This window comes from Moschus berezovskii, chromosome 2, assembly GCF_049115385.1.
Source record: "Moschus berezovskii isolate FMDL1 chromosome 2, NW_MosBer_1.0, whole genome shotgun sequence".
Taxonomy (NCBI): Eukaryota; Metazoa; Chordata; class Mammalia; order Artiodactyla; family Moschidae; genus Moschus; species Moschus berezovskii.
The window spans coordinates 112,546,369-112,568,474 of NC_142461.1; the positions used below are offsets into that span (position 1 = coordinate 112,546,369).

General features: G+C 36.0%; 1 protein-coding gene across 6 annotated transcripts in view; it reads left to right on the top strand.

The window, feature by feature from the left end:
* The window catches only part of UBR3 (ubiquitin protein ligase E3 component n-recognin 3), a 209,680-nt gene that overhangs the window by 86,700 nt on the left and 100,874 nt on the right, over window positions 1–22,106 (top strand). For all 6 annotated transcript variants that reach the window (XM_088829999.1, XM_088830004.1, XM_088830007.1 and 3 more), the window contains exons 11-19: window positions 2,117–2,203; window positions 6,838–6,903; window positions 6,996–7,085; window positions 7,433–7,561; window positions 8,309–8,361; window positions 8,463–8,596; window positions 8,935–9,020; window positions 13,458–13,599; window positions 15,520–15,616. In XM_088829999.1, the coding sequence (XP_088686125.1) occupies window positions 2,117–2,203; window positions 6,838–6,903; window positions 6,996–7,085; window positions 7,433–7,561; window positions 8,309–8,361; window positions 8,463–8,596; window positions 8,935–9,020; window positions 13,458–13,599; window positions 15,520–15,616 (884 nt within the window). The remainder of the gene's footprint in view (window positions 1–2,116; window positions 2,204–6,837; window positions 6,904–6,995; window positions 7,086–7,432; window positions 7,562–8,308; window positions 8,362–8,462; window positions 8,597–8,934; window positions 9,021–13,457; window positions 13,600–15,519; window positions 15,617–22,106) is intronic.

Sequence of the window (22,106 nt, forward strand, 5' to 3'; positions counted from 1 at the left end):
ACAAGGTATACTAGATTAATAATAGATAGCTTAGATAAAGGGATGGCACATTTCTAGAATGTCACTAATTTTTGCTTTCTAACGGAAACAAATAAGCTGTGAAATTTCCATCTGGTGGCAAGCTTTAGATTACTGCAAGCTAGACATGGTTGAGTCTGGCCATGACTCTTTGGAGCACTTAATTAGCACTTGTCAGATACAGTGCTAGAGTGTGACATAGAGCATTGTATGCACATTGTTTTCATTTGCTTCTTCATAACAGTAACCTATTTGACAGTGATGGTACCTTTTGTTGACATTGATGCCCCAAAATGTTTTTCTAAAAAACTTTTCATTGAGATAAAATTCACATAACATGAAATTTACCATTTTAATCTTTTTAAACTATACAATTAAGTAATTTATAGTGTATTCACAAAGTTGTGCTGCTATCACCACTAATTCCAGAACATTTTTAACACTGTGCCCCTACCCCCTGCCAATGAAGAAAACTTAACCTCTCAATTCCAACCTTGTCTCATTTCCTGGAAGCCAGTAATCTCCTAAATAGTATTCCATAGCATAGTTATATCACACTTATTTGTCCATTCATGGGTTGATTTCAGTTTTTGGCTGCTGTGGGTAATGTTGCTGTGAACATTTGTATAGGTTTTTGTGTGAATATATGTTTTCAACTCTCTTGGGTATATGAGAGTAGAATTGCTTGGTCATGTGGTAACTCTGTGGGCTTCCCTGGTAGCTCAGCTGGTAAAGAATCCACCTGCAGTGCGAGAGACCTAGGTTCTATCCCTGGGTTGGGAAGATGCGCTGGAGAAGGGAACAGCTTCCCATTCCAGTATTCTGGCCTGGAGAATTCCATGGACCACATAGTCCATGAGGTCGCAAAGGGTCGGACATGACTGAGCACCTTTCATTTTCACTTTCATGGTAACTCTGTATTTAACTTAAAAACAGCTGCACCATTTTATATTTCTACCAGCTATGTGTGAAAGTTTGTTTCTGTGTATTTTTGCCAACACTTATTTTACATTTAAAAAATTATAACCATCCAAGTAGGTATGAAGTGGTATCTCATTGTGACTTTGATTTGCATTTTCCTAATGACTGATAGTGTTGGCATCTTTTCTTGTGCTTATTCATCATTTGTAGATCCTCTTTGGAGAAATGTCTATTCAAATCCTTTGCCTAATTTTTTAAAGAGAGGCTATCATGATTTATTTTTCCATGTAACTTAATACTTTCCCATTTCACTGAATCAATTTCTCCATAAAACATTACAATATTCTTTCATGTGTGTGTGCTAAGTCACTTCAGTCATGTCTGACTCTTTGTGACCCTATGAAGTGTAGCCTGCCAGGCTTCTTTGTCCAAGGGATTCTCTAGGGAAGAATACTGGAGTGGATTGCCATGCCCTCCCCCAAGGGATTTTTCCGACCCAGGGTCGAACCTGAGTCTCTTTACATTTCCTGCACTGGCAGGCAGGTTCTTTACCACTAGTGCCACCCGGGAAGCCCACAGTATTCTTCCACAGTACCCTTATTTTAAGGGGAACATAGTTGTTTGCAAGCTAAGATATTCACAGGCTGTTTATAGTACTCATATGTTCTGTCCTCTTTTTTTTATTGTGGCAAAATATGCATAACATAATTTTTCTTTTTTACTGCTTTAACCCATTTTTAGGTATGCAATTCAGTGACATTAAATACATACATTTTCAATGTTGTGCACCATCCATTTCTGGAACTTTTATTTTTATCATTCCAAAAGAAACTCCACCCAATAATAACAGTAGGGAACTTACATTTTTAGGACCTCTTGAATTGGAATCCAATTTACAACACATAAATTTATTTCAGCTTTGACTCATTTTCAGGAATATATTATATAGAGGGTGATATATTGTGTTCTTTAATTTTTATGACTATCACTAATTGTTACTATTAGTTTGTGAAATGATGATTTCTTGAAATGGCAAATGTGGTTATTTTGAAAATATGTATATTTTATTATTTTACATATATATAATACACATGACTATTTTTACACATTGCATATATTTTGAAGTTGAGCATATATATGTTTATATACTGTAAATTTATAAAGCTTATTATTTTAGGAAACTCAAGAATATACCCGAAATGTTGTTAGATACTGCCTTGAAGCTCTTCAAGATTGGTTTGATGCTATTAACTTCGTAGATGAGGTATGTATATTTTTGATATATATAAAAGCATTAAAGAAAAGAAGTGTTAGATCTCATTTAACCTTGAAAATAATGAATGTCTTTTCATGGGATAAGGGAAAGATGTCAGAATAAGCATGAAATCACTAGGCTTTAAAAAAGGAGCAAGTAAGAGACCAATTGTTTGTTATTTAGGGGATTCTACAGTACGTTAACTGTATTTGCTTATTTCCTAGAAAAGGATATATTTTTTTATGTTATTAAATGTATATTTCTTAGGAGTGAATATCAGTTTCTTTCAGGAAGGAAAAAGTGACAGTGCAAATGTGAATAGAATAGAGGAGATTGATGGAAAAGGTACCACAACTTTATTAATTGGTCAGTGTTCCGTGGGCATGAATAAAAGTAATTGCTATTGATAATGAACTGAGAAGAATTAAATAAAGAATTAAAAAAAAGAATAAAAGATTAAATAGAATTTGGGAATCAAGCAATATGTCTTTTACGATGTTTAAAAGTTTCTTATTTCTTAAAGTGCTTTGACATATTTGTTTCTGAATACAACCCTGGTTAGGTAGGAAGATATTATTATCCTTTCCTTTTTTATAGGTGTAAAATGGAGATACAGAGATATTAAATGACTTGCCTGTAGTTTTATGGCAAACTACTAATAATTCTGGGTTCAGAGCCTACATCTTTCAACTGCTTGTCTGGTAATATTTCAGCTATACTAGCTGTTGGCAATGGAAAGAACTTTAGAGTTAGGCATACCTGAGTGAAAATTGTTGCTCTGCCACAAATCAAATAGCTGTGTCTTCTTGACAGTGTTTTTGTTTGTTTTAAAGCATTACCAAGCCTCTATACCCATCTCTTTAAGATAATACTATTAGCCAATGAGGATTGACTAAGAGGCATGTATTTCATATGTGATAAATATTTGTTCTGTCAGCCTGAGAATGGAGGTCAGAAGTTATTGCAGTAATCCAGCACAGATGAAGTAAATAATAAATTTTGAACTGAATTAAGACAAATCAAACAATCACTTAGAACACAGGATGGAATAAATTTCTCGAAAAGTGTAGGCTATTTAAGAATCCTGAAATTCTAAATATCATTTATGAGTGTATAGCAGAGCAACATTTATGAGTATATAGCACAGTAGTTAGAGTCTTCTCTCATAAGAGGAAAGTAGAACATGTGTTCACCCAGCAAATATTTATTGAATGTTTACTTTGTTCTAAACACTGGGGATGCAGTGATGAAATGGTTCCTAATTTGAGGAAATGGAAGACAAGTAAATGGCTAATTTGATCAGATTGCTTCTGTATAAAATTCTGACCAGGGTGCTTGCTATAGGGGAGAATAGAGTGGAGCATCTGATTTACCCTGAGGGACTCAGGAAAAACTTCCTAGTAGAAATGTCATTTCAACAAAGTCTTATGGTATGTTAATCCAGTGAGAGCAAGTATATATAGCATTTGAAACAAAAGGAAAAGCATATACAAAGGCATTACTTATAGTGTATTGGTTTATATGACAATAGACGAGGCCAGAGTCCCGTCTCTCAAGAGTTGGACAGTTAACGGAGGTTGAAACCATAGGGAGCCATTAAAAGATGATAAGTGGAGAAGTACAGGGTTAAAGTAATGTTTCAGTAAGACTGCCTCCTGGCAGTATGAAGATTTAATATGCATTTAAAAACAGATTTAAGTAGATGTATTAATTAAGCTTCTTTTTTAAATACTTTTGAGGCAGCCTGATTTAAAGGAGGGATACTTTATTATGAGTATAGAGAGATGGTTCAGGGATCTTATGGCATTCTGGACTTCAGGAACCGAGTGAAAAGCTGAACAGAAGCTCTTGTCTCTTGCTTTTCTTGCTCTTTCTGCCTCATTCTTTTCTTCTCCTTCTGTAGATTGGTTTTTCTGTGCTTTTTTTTTGCCTTTGTTAAACATTATCTTCCTATAATTGCCTTATATTGCAGTTTCAGCCATACTCCAAGAATCTCCACAGATGTCTTTAAATCCTAGTTCAGTTTTCAAGTGAGAGAGAACCTCTTTGCCCATGATGGGATAGGGATCCCCTGCCCTGATCTAATCAGATATGACTACTCTAAACACGACTGGCAGGCTCCAATTCCTGTGTGTATGTATTTGGAAAGTGGGGAGGAAGGGACATTCTGAGAAGAAGAGGGAGCTTTGTGAGCTAGGCAGATATCACAAAAAGTTTCTTATAGAGGGTAAGAATAGAAGCAAAGGCTAGCACTGAAATGTGGGCACTAAATGTTGAGAGCCTGAGCTAAGATAAGGTTGGTTAGAGGCAATATGGAAAAAGAGGAAAAAGTAGAGTTAAGAGAAATCAAACACACTTTGACACCTTATCAAGTGGAGGAGATGTGAGAGAAGGAAAGAGTCTACATTTCAGATTTGTATTACTGGGAATTTGCAGAAGAAACATTGAGAAAGATTGAGTTTTAGGGCAAAGATGCTGAGTTTGTCTGGACACAGTGTATTTGTGGTGCCCACAGGAATAAAAGTAATTGCTATTGATAATGAACTGAGAAGAATTAAATAAAGAATTAAAAAAAAGAATAAAAGATTAAATAGAATTTGGGAATCAAGCAATATGTGTTTTATGATGTTTAAATTAAGTGTTGATGTTCAGTAGATACTTGAATGTAGGGTTTGGAGTTCAGGAGTGAGATTTCTGCTGAGATTTAGTAGTCATCTTGTGTTGTCAGCTGAAGCTATAAACTGAACAAAGTGTCTCAAATGAGAAGAGTAGAAGGCTGAGAATGGAATCTGAGGAACACCTGAGTATATTTGGAAGGAGTGATGAAAGAGTTTTTCAAGTAGCTTATTTGTGACATTGGACAAAGGGAGATTATGGAATGTAAGACTGCAGAAGAATGTGTTTTTAGCATATGTTCAAGCCTTAAAAGACAAGATAGAGCCTATGGCTTAGCAATTAATAGAAATGTGTGTTGGGTACTGTGTTCTTTTACTTGATCCTCACAGTCCATCTGCTTATTATCGTCACTATGGATGAGGCAGCTTAGCCACAGAGAAGTAACTTGCTCTCAGTTTTATAGCTATAGGTGGCAGAGTCAGGATTTGAATGCATGCAAAGCCAGCTTTTAAGAGCCTGCTCTTTACCACTGTTCTTGATGCCTTCAAAGGAAGTTGAAGGAGATTCTGATTTAGCTAGTTAGTATATGTTATGTTACTCAAATGATGATAGTAATATAGGGCAAACTACTTTGATTTTTATTTTTGATTATGGTAAAATGCACATAAAATTTACCACCTTTTAAACCTTTTTTAAAGTATACAGTTATTCACATTGTGCAACCAACCTCTAGAACTTTGTTTAGTAAAACTGAAATCCTGTTCCCAACAAACCCAATAATCTCATTTTCCCTTACCCCCAGCCTCTGGCAGTCATCATTATACTTTGTGTCTCTATGATATTGACTGCTCGGTATACCTAAGTGAAATCATACAGTATATGTATTTTTGTGACTGGTTTATTTCACTTAGCATAATGTCTCAAAGGTTCATCCACATTGCAGCACGTGTCAGAAATTCCTTCCTTTTTCTGGAAGCCAAACATTTATTAGAGCAACTTTCTATGGATGTTTATTCACATGTTAAAGAGGATTTTATTCTCATACTGGTTTTGGAAAAAACTCTTTCAGGGATGGTGACATATTTCAAATCGTTATGACTCAATATGATATTATATCAACATAATTATGACAATGTTTTGGCTAGATTTTTTTAAACAGGAGAAAACTTTACTGAAAATTTATAGAAGTACTAAAAACAAATGATACCTTTTAATGTTTCATTTTTCTTGTTTGTTTAAGAAAGACAACTATTTGTGTTTTCCCTTGAGCAATAGTGTGACCCATGGGAGTCACAGATTTAAAATACACTTTTTATTATATCCACAAGGATATCAAAGATCTTTGACATGTACTGTGCTAAGCTTTCCTATAGAGACTGTGTGCTCACCACTGATACGGGGAGCATCTCATCCAGCTAGGTAAGCCCTTTAACTGCACTTCAGGATAGGGCTGTAGTCAGACCCTCAGATAATTCTGAATATAGCAGACTACCTTCTCAGTTCACTATCTGTTAGCTTTAGGAAATTACTTAAGTTTTTTAAAACTGAATTTCCCTATTCATAAAATTGGAATATTCAGTTTCTACCCCATAGGGGTCTCCTAGGATTAAATTAAATATGAATAAAGTGCTTATCGGCACAGTGACTGGCACATAGTAAGTGCTCAGTGACTGTCAGCTGTGATTATTGTTTTTGTTATTATCATCGCATTTGTTGTGCATGCATTTGAAGATTCTGAAATGGCCGACTTGTAAAGGGAGACGTCTTCCATCCCTTGTTCTGTACAAGATGCGTCAGAGGATTGAGTATATAGTTTGAGTATATTGTTTCTGCCTTTAAGGAACTTGCATTTGGGTCTTTAAATTGGAATAATTTTTTCTACAGTGGGTTTTTAAACTATAACTTCTACCTTTTGGTAAAAAAAGTGTAGGCCAGTAAATCAAGGTGGAAGTGTTGTTTTAGCATTTTAAAACCTTCTTTGAATTTGGTAAAGTATTATTTGACTTCTGGATTTTCTTTCTTTCCAGCCAGCACCTAACCAAGTTACTTTTCATCTGCCACTACATCGTTATTATGCTATGTTTTTGAGTAAGGTAAAAGTTTTCATTAAATACTCTGTTCATCTGTTTTATGAACATTGGGAAATATGTATTGAATTAGTAACTTTTTTAATAACAATTTTTAGGCTGTGAAATGTCAAGAACTAGATTTGGATTCTGTTTTGCCAGATCAGGAAATGTTAATGAAACTAATGATTCACCCACTCCAAATTCAGGTATGTATTTAGGCTTTTGGGCTGGCTGGAGTCCCTAGTGGCTCAGACAGTAAAGAATCTGTCTGCAATGCAGGAGACCTCATTTAAGGTTTCAGTGGATATTATTATAAATGTACTCAGGAATCATCATGGAAACTTAACTCATATATAAGCTCCAAAAGAGGGAGTATATAAAATATAGTGATTATTTTTAAATTATATATTTGAACTGAATATCCTAAATACTGGACAGAATATCAGGCTTATGCTATGATTAAGCTGTAAAATATTTTGAAATGATTATCGTAACATTTTATAAAGGTTGACTTTAGATGACTTCTTTGTTCAATTAATTTTTGTTTTACTAGGCAAGTCTTGCTGAAATCCATAGCAATATGTGGGTAAGAAATGGTCTGCAGATCAAAGGACAAGCCATGACCTATGTCCAGTCTCATTTCTGTAATTCCATGATTGATCCTGACATCTACCTGTTACAGGTAAGCCAACCTAGTGATGCAGATGTTGAACTTCAGAAGTATTTCATTTGTACCTGTGGGATTTTAATTTATAGAGGTGACTAAATGAGGGCACAGAGAGGTCAGCGCTATTGAAAGAAAAATTTTATTACTTACATTTTCCAAAGGAAGAGGGGCATGCCATGACATGCAGGACCAAAGGGGAAGCATTAAATTTTTGTCAGGAAACAGAAGGAATGAGGGGAAATCGTAGATCAGAAGCTTTATTGGGGTTTCCATAGGAAAGGCAAGGCAGGGCTAGGGAAGTAGTTTAGCGCTGGCTGGTTTGAATCATCTTGGTGAGCTTTGGGGCATAAAGGCTATCCCTAGCTATCTGCTACCTGCCCTGGCCAAGGGGCCTGGGGGTATATTGGCTTGGTCTGTGAATTAAATAAAGGGCAAGAGTGACTTGCATATAAAAGACTTGCTTCCAGGTAAGCTGTTTGAACAAAAACGATACAGAAAATAAGAGAAATGATAAACACAAGAAATAAAACTGGGGAATTTACTCATGGTCCAGTGCTTAGGACTTGGTGCTTTCACTGGGCTTTCAAGGGCCCAGGTTCAATCCCTAGTTGGGGATCTAAGATCCTGCAAGCCATGTGCATACCCAGAGAAGGGAAAAAGGAAGAAAAAAAGAAAAAGAATACTGAATAAATAAATTCTGACTACTGAGAAATAAACTTTGTGGGTTTTATTTTTATTTATGTATTTGTTGATCTTTTAAAGGTTTGTGCATCTAGACTTGATCCGGATTATTTTATTTCATCTGTCTTTGAAAGGTAAGCATAGTTATATTAATACGTGTATTGGGAAGTATTTGGAATTTAAATTAATTTTGTCTTAATTTTAAAAAAATCTGTCTCAAATATTTTTTTAATAGATTTAAGGTAGTGGATTTGTTGACAATGGCTTCACAACATCAAAACACAGTACTTGATGCAGAGCATGAGAGATCCATGTTAGAAGGCGCTCTTACATTTCTTGTGATTCTTTTGAGTCTTCGTTTACATTTAGGTAAAAAGCACTAATACAAATATACTTGGGTACCTCCCTTTCCTCCCCTTACCCTGTGGTAGTAACTGGTTTATGGAGAAAAAGGAAAGGATGCATTTCAGACTCTTGACACGATGTGTTTTACCATTAATACTCCTTTTATAATATTCTTTGAACCCTTACTTAAGGGAACTACAAATAGCAGGGTAGTTAAACTGCAGTTATATTGGGGCACTGTTTTCTTTGCCCTGTGATTTTTGAAGCATCTCATTTTTGGTAAAATAAACTTAATTGTGTGGTAAGTTGTTTCTTTATAATATATAAATATTCAGATATATTAATTCTATTTTTAATTTTAGGAATGTCTGATGATGAGATTCTCAGAGCAGAGATGGTAGCCCAGCTGTGTATGAATGACAGAACACATAGTTCATTGCTGGACCTCATATCCTTTTAAGAGTTTAATTTTCTTTTAGTTGTAGGATCTAAATTACAAGTAATATTTATGGATTAAAGATATATCACTTTGTGATTAAAACTTTTTTTTTTAGAGGTTGGAAAATAATATGGAAAAGAACTCCCAACTTTTTGTTCAATTCTGTGTACAAGGCCAGTGGCAGATTTGCCGCTAATCATCTTCCCTCAGGGTGCTCTTGTTAGACCTTGTTTAAGCATCAGGACTATTTGCTCTGGGCACCCCAGAATCTGACCTTCTAGGACAGCAGTAGTAAAAGGGAGCTGGACACTTGGTAAAAGGCAGCTAGGTCTACTGTATTTGTATAACCAGGCTGGAATTCATCATTAAAATTTAGCGTTATGTCTTATAATTGTCAGAGTTTTAAACATTCTGAGTGTTTTTTCCTGAGAATTCAGTTTTAAATCAAGAGGCTTTGAAGGGCAAAGGCTATTGTCTACAAACTTTAAAAACTTAAGGTTCTCTGTATAGGACTGAGGATTCAGTGGACACTTTATTATTTTTTAAGGTATTGTTAATAAAGTTTTAGACAAAGGTTATCATGTTATTTAGTGGTAAAATTTGCTTTGTGAATTTTTGACTAAATTTACTTTGTACATTATGATTTTGTTTGAAATAATTGACTAAAATTTTATGAATTGGCTCCTCTTAGAAAGTCTATTTGATAACCTTGAGGATTTTCTTAAGCAGACAACAACTTGATACTGTTTCATGATTTCATTCAGCCTTTATGACTGTGTATCAGTGCTGTAAAAGAGCAAAAGAATTCTCCATAACTTTGAATTCAGAAAAAATTATATAGCTTTAATGTGAAACCAATAGCAAAGAATCTAGGGTTTTCTGGTTTTCTTCTTCTTGAAAAATTTGCTTAGTATTTTTTCATTCTTATTTTGAGAAGGATATTTTGTGTCTTTTATGAAATAATCTTTGCTCATAAAAATCTGGGCTAATATTTAGTATACTGTCTTTGATTTTTGAAGACAAAGTATATAACATTATTTGCAAACTGATGAAAATGGAGATTAATTTTAAAAGGTTTTTTTTCATTTCCTGAAACTGTATTCATTTGTTTTGGGGAAATATACATCAGAACTACTTCAGCATATAATATATTAGTAGGCTATTAATTAAGCTATCTTAAAAATAAGATGTTTTAAAAATTGAGCTGCATTAAGCTATTTTAAAAATTCGCAGTTAATAAAAAAGTTATTATTGAACTATTGTATTATGTTGCCCTCTTGTGGCCAGCTTTATATATTGCAGCCGATTCAGTTCAGTTGAGTTCAATCTCAGTCATGTCAGACTCTTTGGGACCCCATGGACTGCAGCACACCAGGCTTCCCTGTCTATCACCAACTCATGGAGCTTGCTCCAACTCATGTCAGTCGAGTTGGTGATGTTATCTGAGCATCTCATCCTCTGTCATCCCCTTCTCCTCCTGCCTTCCATCTCCTGGCATCAGGGTCTTTTCCAGTGAGTCAGTTCTTAGCATCAGGTGGCCAAAGTATTGGAGCTTCAGCATCAGTTCTTCCAGTGAATATTCAGGATTTATTTCCTTTAGGATTGACTTTTTAGATCTCCTTGCAGTCCAAGGGACTCTCAAGAGTCTTTGCCAATTCCACAGTTCAAAAGCATCAATTTTTCGGCACTCAGCTTTCTTTATGGTCCAACTCTCATATACATACATGACTACTGGGAAAACCATATCTTTGACTAGATGGATCTTTGTTGGCAAAGTAATATCTTATCTCTGTTTTTTAATACGCTGTGTAGGTTGGTCATAGCTTTTCTTCCAAGGATTAAGTGTCTTTTAATTTCATGGCTGCAGTCACCATCTGCAGTCATTTTGGAGCCCAAAAAATAAAGTCTGTCATGGTTTCCATTGTTTCCCTGTCCGTTTGCCATGAAGTGATAGGACTGGATGCTATGATCTTCGTTTTCTGACTGTTGAGTTTTAAGCCAACTTTTTCACTCTCTTTAACTTTTTCATCAAGAGGCTCTTCAGTTCTTCTTTGCTTTCTGCCATAAGGATGGTGTCATCTGCATATCTGAGGTTATTGATATTTCTCCCAGCAATCTTGATTCCAGCTTGTGCTTCATCCAGTCTGGCATTTCGCATGATGTACTCTGCATATAAGTTAAATAAGCAGGGTGACAGTATACAGCCTCGACGTACTCCTTTCCCTATTTGGAAACAGTCTGTTGTTCCCTGTACTGTTCTGACTGTTGCTTCTTTACCTGCATACAGGTTTCTCAGGAGGCAGGTTAAGTGGTCTGGTATTCCCATCTCTTTCAGAGTTTTCCACAGTTTATTGTGATCCACACAGTCAAAGGCTTTTGTGTAGTCAGTAAAACAGAAGTAGATGTTTTTCTGGAACTCTCTTGCTTTTTCGATGATCCAGAGGATTTTGGCAATTTGATCTCTGGTTCCTCTGCCTTTTCTAAATCCAGCTTGACCATCTGGAAGTTCACTGTTCACATACTGTTGAAACCTGGCTTGGAGAATTTTGAGCATTACTTTTCTAGCTTGTGAGATGAATGCAATTGTGTGGTAGTTTGAACATTCTTTGGCATTGCCTTTCTTTGGGGTTGTTTGGAAAGAAAACTGACCTTTTCCAGTCCTGTGGCCACTGTTGAGTTTTCCAAATTTGTTGGCATGTTGAGTGCAGCACTGTCACAGCATCATCTTTTAGGATTTGAAATAGCTCAACTGAAATTCCATCACCTCCACTAGTTTTGTTTGTAGTGGTGCTTCCTAAGGCCCACTTGACTTTGCTTTCCAGGATGTCTGGTTCTAGTCCAGTGATCACACCATCGTGGTTATCTGGGTCATGAAGATCTTTTTTGATAGTTCTTCTGTGTATTCTTGCCACCTCTTCTTAATCTCTTCTGCTTCTGTTAGGTCCATACCATTTCTGTCCTTTATTGAGCCCATCTTTGCATGAAATGTTCCCTTGGTATCTCTAATTTTCTTGAAGAGATCTCTAGTCTTTCCCATTCTGTTGTTTTCCTCTATTTCTTTGCATTGATCACTGAGGAAGGGTTTGTTATCTCTCCTTGCTATCCTTTGGAACTCTCCATTCAAACGAGTACATCTTTCCTTTTCTCCTTTGCCTTTCACTTCTCTTCTTTTGACAGCTATTTGTAAGGCCTCCTCAGACAACCATTTTGCCCTTTTGCATTTCTTTTTCTTGGGGATGGTCTTGATGACTGCCTCCTGTACAGTGTCACGAACCTCCATCCATAGTTCAGGCACTCTATCAGATCTAATCCCTTGAATCTATTTGTCACTTCCACTGTATAATCGTAAGGGATTTGATTTAGGTCATACCTGAATGGTACAGTGGTTTTCCCCTCTTTCTTCAGTTTCAGTCTGAATTTGGCAGTAAGGAGTTCGTGATCTGAGCCACAGTCAGCTCCTGGTCTTCTTTTTGCTGGCTGTATAGAACTTCTCCATCTTTGGCTGCAAAGAATATAGTCAGTCTGATTTTGTTATTGACCATCTGGTGATGTCCATCTGTAGAGTCTTCTCTTGTGTTGTAGGAAGAAGGTGTTTGCTGTGACCAGTGCATTCTTTTGGCAAAACTCTGTTAGCCCTTACCCTGCTTCATTTTGTACTCCAAGGCCAAACTTACCTGTTACTCCAGTCATCTCTTGACTTCCTACTTTGCATTCCAGTCCCCTGTGATGAAAAGGACATCTTTTTTAGGTGTTAGTTCTAGAAGGTCTTGTAGGTCTTTATAGAACCGTTCAGCTTCTTTAGCATTACTGGTCAGGGCATAGACTTGGATTACTGTGATATTGAATGGTTTGCCTTGGAAATGAACAGAGATCATTCTGTCATTTTTGAGATTGCACCCAAGTACTGCATTACAGACTCTTTCATTGACTATGAGGGCTACTGCATTTCTTCTAAGGGATTCTTGCCCGCAGTAGTAGATACAGTGGTCATCTGAGTTAAATTCACCCATTCCAGTCCTTTTAAGTTCATTGATTCCTGAGATGTCGACGTTCACTCTTGCCATCTCCTGTTTGACCACTTGCAATTTACCTTGATTCATGGACCTAACATTCCAGGTTCCTAGGCAATACTGTTCTTTACAGTAAGCATGGGATTTTACTTCCATCACCAATCACGTCCACAGTTGAGCGTTGTTTTTGCTTTGGCTCCGTCTCTTCATTGCTTGTGGAGTTATTTCTCCACTGATCTCCAGTAGCATATTGGGCACCTACTCACCTGGGGCGTTCATCTTTCAGTGTCCTATCTTTTTGCCTTTTCATACTGTTCATGGGGTTCTCAAGACAAGAATATTTTAGCAAAGAAAGTTGGAAACTAGAATGAATACCTTAGTAAGATTATAAATCTGACTTTTAGTTACTAATTTTTTTTCTTGACACATGCATCATATTCCAGAAAATCCAAATCCTAAAAGTGGTATTATTCCAGGAAGTTATAGCTTTGAATCAGTTTTATCAGCAGTAGCTGATTTTAAGGCTCCTGTTTTTGAACCTGGAGGTTCTATGCAACAAGGCATGTATACTCCTAAAGGTACGTTTATATCTATGAATGTATTTTTTCAAATATCCAGGGTTTTTTGAAGGTTCGTTGTGTATACTGAAACATGATGTTTGCCTTTTATTTCCTTTGCTTTGGTTTTCCCTCTCAACTTTCTTATACATGTATGTTTGTCTTTTTCAGTATACCGTGAGATTGGTTCCTTTTATTTAAAAATCTATGATTTATGTTATAGTAAGACTTCTGAGATGAGTCTACATTATAAAAGGAACTTTATATATGAACACCAGTTTATGTTTGTAAGTGAATGAACTTGAAATTATGACGTAAAATATATACTTAAAAACACTGTATTTGCCCTTTAAATTTGATTTTGAAACAGTTGTCACTACCCTGTTTAACTTGAAACAGATACAAATCTATATGGCATACTGATAATGTTCTCATGTGTTTTAAACCTTTGTAAATACATAGAAACCTTGTCCTTAAATGATTGGTTTTCTAAGGTTTTCCTCCTGGATTTGTAGAGACATGCTTGACAAAAGCCAGAAATAGGTGAAATTTTGATCCATGATCTTTTCTTCTTCACTTTCACGTATTCATTAAATTAAAATTTTGAAGAAAGTAGAGGTTACAGGTTTCTTGCACCCATGACCCCTGACACTTGTTGTCTAAGTGAAAAAATGATGCCCACTTGAAGTTGTAAATAACATGTACTGTGTTTGATAAAAGGCACCAAAATAAGCCTTACCATGTGGGGATTTTCAGAGAGTTCACAAAGGTAGCAAGAACAATCCAGAATCTCTGGTTGGAATGTATTCCATTATAGGAAAACCACAGTATTTCTTTATTGTAGAGAACATTGTGTATCTAAAATTTAGATGAGCTCAGAAGTAGAATGATGTTCTTGTATAGTGCTATGCTTATTAGTTGGGGTCCTTATTAAAATAATTTTCTATGCCTAAACCCCAATCTGCTCTTGTCTAGATTTCTGGGGATAGATTCTGGAAATCTGCTTTCTTACCTGTCTCTGTAGGATAATTGTCACACACAATAAATTTTGAGACACTGAGGCAGAGCACTGGACATTTGAAGATTAGAGTCAAGAAATTAGTGTCATATTTACATATAATACTGAATTGCATCAGCTAGTTGTGTGATGTTGAGAAAATCAGTTTTTTATCTTTGGATTTGACTTCTTTGTAAAATAAGAGTTGGAATGGATGAGTTGTGTTTAACCTTTTCTTAAAAAAGTGTTTGAAATAAATTTGTAGTTTTGGGGAAATAAGCCTTAAATGAATTTATTATACAAAAGCAATAAAAGCAGACCTACTCTTGTTAAAATGAGTGTGGGTAGTGGACATACCTTCTCATCTGTTTAACCATTTCCTTGCTCCTAAAGTTGTTGTTTGGTTGCTAAGTTGTGTCCTACTCCATTGTTATCTCATGAACTGTAGCCTGCCAAACTCCTCTGTTCATGGGATTTCCAAGGCAAGAATACTGGAGTGGGTTTCAGTTTCCTTCTGTAAAAGATCTTCTCAACCCAGGGATTGAACCTGTGTCTCCTGCATTGGCAGGAAGATTCTTTACCCTTGAGCCACTAGGGAAGTTCAGTCAAATTAAACTTTACCATCTTTTAAATTTAAGATATACTGAAATGTAATTAGTCATTAGAGACTCAGTGGTAAAGAATCACCTGCCAGTGCAGGAGATGCAGGAGACATGGGTTCGATCTCTGGGGAGACCCCCTGAAGGAGGAAATGGCAACCCACTCCAGTATTCTTGCCTGGAAAATTCCATGGACAAAGGAGCCTGGAGGGCTACAGTCCTTGGGGCTGCAGAAAAGTCAGATAAGACTGAGCGACTGAACATGCACGCACAGTTAGTCATTAGAGATTGACTTGATTCCTGAGCAGTCATCAGTGCTTTCTTTCTGCTCTCTTTGAATGATAGCTGAAGTCTGGGACCACGAGTTTGACCCCGTCATGGTCATTCTTCGGACGGTTTACCGTAGAGACGTGCAGTCTGCAATGGACAGATACACAGCATTGTAAGTCTGTTATATGATTAGGATGATAACGGGTATCTTCTGTTTACAAAAAATTCAGTTAGAACACAGATGTGATAGTGCTCTCATTAAAGCGTACTTAACATCTTTACAGGAAAGAAGTGTTTTAAGATTAAGAAAGAATATGGCTGAGATTTATGTTCTCTAGATCTTGATCTAAAATCTGACATTAATCTGATAAAAATAAATTATAGAAAACACTAATAAGCATAAAAAAATAACAAATTTATTTAGTTGCTATTTGACCAGTGGAATGCAAAGCTTGATTTTGTGTTGTTCTACTTTTAAACCAGTAGAGGAGGCACAAGTTAAAAGAATAAAATGGTCTCTTATCAGAGATGATGGGTAACTGCAAAAAATGTGGTAGCATTGCTGTGTTCTTAACAACCGGGAAAATAGCCAAAGTAAAATTAATTTTCTATGTAAATGTTTAACAAAATAAATGTTGATAATTATTAAAATGTTGATAATTGCAGAAAAGTTTTGAGGATATCTTTTTAATGGAGAATTCAGTTTTATATATTATTGTTGTAGATTGCTTTTTAATATATTATTGTATTGGCCAAAAAGTTTATACGGGGGCTTTGCTGCTGGTCACTAGTTGAGAATCTGTCTCCAGTGCAGGAGATGTGGAGACGTGGGTTTGATCCCTAGGTCAGGAAGGTCCTCTGGAGGAGGAAATTCATCCCCCTATAGTATTCTTGCCTGGGTAATCCCATGGACAGAGGAGCCTGGTAGGCTACAGTCCATGGGTTGGCACAGAGTTGGACACGACTGAGCAACTAAACAACAACTACAACAACAACAAGTTTGTACAGGTTCTTCATAAGAGTTTACAGAAAGGGCCGAATCAGTGTTTTGGCCAACCCAATATTTCCTCCTGTTTTTAAACATTAAATGGTTAATGTATTGCTGAGCATTATAGACTGTCATCTTTTATTTGTGCTCAGTTCATTTGTGCTTAAACATTTTGAAAACAAGTTTAAAATGATTTAAATGTATTTGATCTTGAGAAAATGTTTGTTCGTATAACTATCAAAGTGTAAATACAGATATTGAGTATAATTGAAACTGCTCTTTTCCAAGACTTTGCAGTAGTAGATATATGTTGAATTTAAGAACCATCATAGATACATCTGAAGAAAGTTTATAGTGTAGAATTTTAACATGATCTCCACTCCCCTACCCCCACCCCAAGAAAGACAAAAACAAAAAACAAAACTTAGTTCGGCATTTCTCTCTGCTTTTCTCTAAAATTCTTGGGGAGATAGCCTAGATTCTCCTTTCTTAGTAACCTCTTTATATAGTTCTTGTATAGTTGTGTAACTATTTGTTTGCTTTTTACAACTATTTTTTTGCTTTTTTTGTTTGTTTTCTTATTACTTGAAGGAAGTTATTTTTGTCTCTCTCTCTTTTATATCTTCAGAATCCATTTCAGTGCTGGCACATAATAGACATTCACAGTATTGTTCATTGAGTAAATAAATTTGAAATTGTTCATGCTGAAAATGAAAGATGGGTGGGAGGAAGCATTTCCATGGAAAACCTAGTCTGGCCTTCATAAATACTGTTTGTTGTCTTAAATGGCTCTGCCTTTTTTCAGGGGGAGTGTGTGGTAGCTTGTCATTGAATATATAAGAATTAAATACATAGTTAATTTTATTATTCTGCTTTACTTTGTAATACATAGCAATTTGGATTAGGATTGGCCTGAAGCTTTCCAGGCCTTGAAAGAGTCATTAAATACGTTTAACGTAATCCATTTTAAAAGTGAAATTCAGTTTGACAATGTACATTTATTGAGTAAGGTCTTCCCAGGTGGCTCTGTGGTAAGGAATCCATATGCCAGTGCAGGAGACGCAGGGCATGTGAGTTTGATCCTGGGGTTGGGAAGATCCTGTGAAGGAAGAAATGGCTACCCATTCCGGTACTCTTGCCTAGAAAAGTCCATGGACACAGGATCCTGGCAGGCTACAGCCATGGGGTCGCAAAGAGTCAGACGCGACTGAGCACACACACACGCACTTACTGAGTGCATTATTATATACCAGGCACTCTGTAAAGCAAAGAGAACTGTGGTCTTTTATTTTTCAAATAGAAGATTTTTACTTGAGCTTTGAGAAGTTAATTTCCTTCATTTAGACCTGTGGTTCCCAATCAGGATGAATTTTGTCCTCCAGGGGACATTTGCCATTGTCTACAGACTTCAGAGGTCTAAAATTGACATGTAGCATAGGCTAAGTCTGGTCCCCACAACTAAGAATTTCTGGCCTCGAATGTCATTAGTGTCAAGGTTGAGAAAGCTGGTTTAAACCTGTCCTGACATACAGGTAACCTTTTCTGTTTGTAGGTACCTTGTATTTTCTGACTTATTTTGTGTTATTAGTTGTTTAGAACCATGTCATATTTTGACTTGTAACTGCTTTGCATAGAGAAAACCATATTCTTAGAACTGTTTTTATTAAATTTCCTCTCTCCTATTTTGCTTTGTATTTTTTCTCATTCTCTCATTCTCCTCGTTTTGCTTTTAAATTCCTGTACAATGCCTTTAAATAGTTTCTTAGAAATAGTCCTGAAATGTTGTGATGTTTCTTGACAGTTTGAAAATCTTTGTTTTAAAGAAATGTGTATTTAAAATGAAAGAATAATAACAGATAAATACACATTAGCTTCATATTAAAATCATTTTTATGTAAATCTGTGAAATTTTATGCACAGACTATAGTAACCCAATAATATTTTGTATATTTAAAATAAGTATGGATAAGAAGAATATGTTTGTTTCTATGTAAAACTTAATATTTTGAAATTTATTTTGTATGTGAAATATAACATCTCTTTCTTTTATTGATATGTCTTATATGATGGAATAATTGACTGGTTCAGTTCCTATAACACAACTGGGAAATAACCCTAAATTGTGCGGCTTATTGGCTATTGGTCATTTTCATCTTCTTTTAGTTTTAAGAAACAAAAGTGGTGAAACTGATTTTACTTAGTGTGATCTTTTTTTATTTCAAGAAGGTAATAGAAAGGTGTTTTGAAGAATTATGGAGAAAATGAGTAGGTAAATTAAGGCTGTTGTGTCTCCAGAATCTACCTGGATACCAGGCACTTTATAGATAATCAGTAATTGCTAAATGAATGAAAAGTAAGTTTCTTAAATTTTTTTGTGCTGAGAGTTTAAGTGAAAGTAAGCCATTTTCTTTGTGTGATGCTTAGGTCTTTGCTGGAAAATCGCTGGAAAAGCCCTTCAAGATCTTCTCTCCAGCTTCTGTAGAAATGTCTTGGGGGCCATCACTGAAAGAGGGAGCTGGGCAATAGCAAGAGGAGGGCTAAAAAAGTGAAGGTGGCTCATCCCACTTTCCTTACTCCCTTCCGAAATACCCTTTAATGGACAATTCAGCTTTTAAAGTGAAAAATAAAACAAAACCCAACAAGAACAAAACAGACCAACAGTTGGAAAACCATTTATTCAATTTAGTATTATATTTTATATACAAGGACATTGTGATCTAGAGAAGTTCAGTGAAATATGTTTGTTAATGGCAGTGTTAGAACTATTATCTAGGCCATTTCCAAAAGACAAATGTGGTTTTTATATAGTGGTTATTTTAAATTCAGCTGGAAAGCAAGTTGTTTTGAACTCTTAACTTCTGATACTTCTGTTGCTTCCCATCTTGAAGGTTAATGGTTGTTGGCCCATGTTTTAAAGTATGTTGTATGAGTTTATATGTGTCATTTTTGTCTCAAACTAGTCAGTAATTAGGTGTTGGTTTGAGTCACTTAAAGTTTTTTTTTCTGTCATGTAGCTTTTTGTTTACATTATTCCATTAATGATTTTGAAAAGAGCAGTCAAATGATGTTACCTGCTGCCTTGAACAATATATAACCTTTATGTCAGAACACTTTATTAATCTAGGCATTGCATATTTAAGGGCCTAGTGCTTGAAGCAAACAAAGAAATAAAAGCTAAAAATTGCTTTTCTATGCTAAATGAAATATAATAATTAAAACATTTTATTATATACCATTGGAATTGTTTTAAAAATTATGCTTATATGTAGCCACTATAGTATTATATAGAAACCAGTTTTTTTCTTTTTTTTTTAAGCAATGTAATGACACCCTCTTCTTGAATCATAAATGCAGCTTATTTCTCTGGTATGTTAATGGTAATTTTTTTTTAAGCAGAGAAGGGTTTATTGCAGGACCAAGGAAAAAGAACAAGAGGCTTGTGCTCTAGAAAACCCCAAATTCCCCCATGGTTTTTAGGGAGAAGTTTTTATAGGCAAAATTTGGGGGGAGGGCTACAGGGTATGTGACTTTTTTCTGATTGGTTGGTGGTGAGTTAATAGGGCGGTACCCCAGAAATCTTGAGCTCATCCTGAAGTCACCATTCTCTGCTTGGGTGGTGGCCCCGGTTCTTGGATGTATGGCTGTTGTCTCCCATGTCCCAGGGATCCTTCTTTTACTCCATAAAGGTAACCATGTCTGGCTTACAGACAGGACCCAGGGAGACCAATATAGTTCCCATTGAGTGATGTCTATAAATTCCCACTCATCCTGAGTAAATTCTATGGCTACATCCTGTAATATCAGCAGTTTCCTGGGAAGCTGCCATTTCCTCTTCTTTCTCTTGTCTGTATTGTTTTTTCTCATCAATATCATGTTGAGGAATCACATCAGCATCTTAAGAGTGTGCCTTTGCTCTCAACGTACCCATGGACAGAAGGATCTTGAAATGCCTAAAAAGCCAGCTTAGCCTGTCCTTGTCTCAGAAGATATTCAGTAAAAATCAACTCCTGTATGGAGACCAGACTATGAATTAGTTCTTTCCTTTTTATAGGTGTTCTTGCCTCATACAGATGTCAGAAAATTCTGCTAATATGGGTATGTGGGCTGCACCAATTTCCCTCTTCCAAACCTATGTTATATAGGTTTAACAGGAAACCATTTTGCCTCTTCTTGTAATTTTTTTTTTTTAAGATTTTCTTTCCCCTACGTACATAATATCCTTTTTCCTTTAGTTGAGTCTTCTACTGTTAAGTCTCTGGCTTTCATGTTAGAGACATTCTTAGGATATCTAATAATTCTGACTGCTTGTGATGAAGAGCTAGCTCTCAGTGCCTTGGTGGATCTTGTGGATCCTCAGCTTTACTGTGGGGTGATTTGAGCAAGCAGGTTTGTTGAGAAGCCCCTGTGTTAGTCTCTTTGAAACTTTCTTTTTGGTTTTGTAAGATTTCTCAAAGAAGTATTTTCAAATATTGTCCAGAATATAGTGATCTGACTGCCATTATTCTGTAAATGAAATGGAGTCAAAGCCTAAGTATTCTGAATCAAAATGCATTTGATGACTTTAACGGCATATCCTCCTACCCTGAACCATGCTTGTGTTTTACCTTCTTCAGAGATGAATTCTGCAGCCAGAGTTCTATTGGGATGGGGTGAAGCAGTTTTCATCCAGTCCTCATTTTAGCCTCCAGTCTCCTCAACTCCGGCTTCCCAGGTGGCTCGGTGGTAAAGAATCCACCTGCCAGAGCAGGAGACACAGGAGATGCGGGTTTGATCCCTGTGTTGGGAATATCCCCTGGAAGAGGAAACAGCAGCCTCTAGTATTCTTGCTGGGATAATCCCATGGACAGAGAAGCCTGGCGGGCTACACACAATCCTTGGGGTCGCAAAGAGTTGGACATGACTGAGCTTGCAAGCATACGCTCAACTCCCAGTTATTGAAGTACCAGGTGCTTCCAGTGCTTGAGCCTTTTAAGGGTTCTGCAGAGTAATTGGGGTTGATTTTCAGCCTTCCCCCTTGCCTTCTTGTGATTTGACTCTCTTAGGTTTACTAGCATCATCCACATAGCCATTTGCTTTGTGATTAACAAAATTTTCGTTTTCCTTTTTGGATTTTCCTCATCCTGTGCTTTTCATCTTAAAAAAAATACTGTTACTATATTTTCATTGGAGTTTTGATTGAAAGTAAAATTAAATATTTATGTTCATTATGTCATTTTAACTTTGTATGCTGAATGTATGACTTACATTCTCTGGATTACTGGGTGAAATTGAGCCTTTAAAAAAACTTCTTAATTTCCCTTCATGATTCTTGCATTGAAAAGTGGTGTATGGATTATGTTTGGTGGTTTTTTGGTTAGATTGTGTAAATTTTATTAGTTCTCAAGTTTTATTTTTTTATATTTGTATCTTTAATCCACCTGGAGTTGATTTTTATGTATTTAGTGAAGTAGTGATTTATTTATTTTTCCCCCCTGCAGAAAACCAGCTCCAGGACTATTTCCTGTAGAATCCGTGCTTTTCTCACTGATTTGTAATGCTAATTCTGTCATATACAATTGATCCTCATTATTTTCAAATTCTATATTTGCTAATTTGACTACTTGGTAAATTTATTTGTAAACCTTGAATCAGTACTCAGAGCACCTTACTGGTTATTTACAGATTTGAATGGATG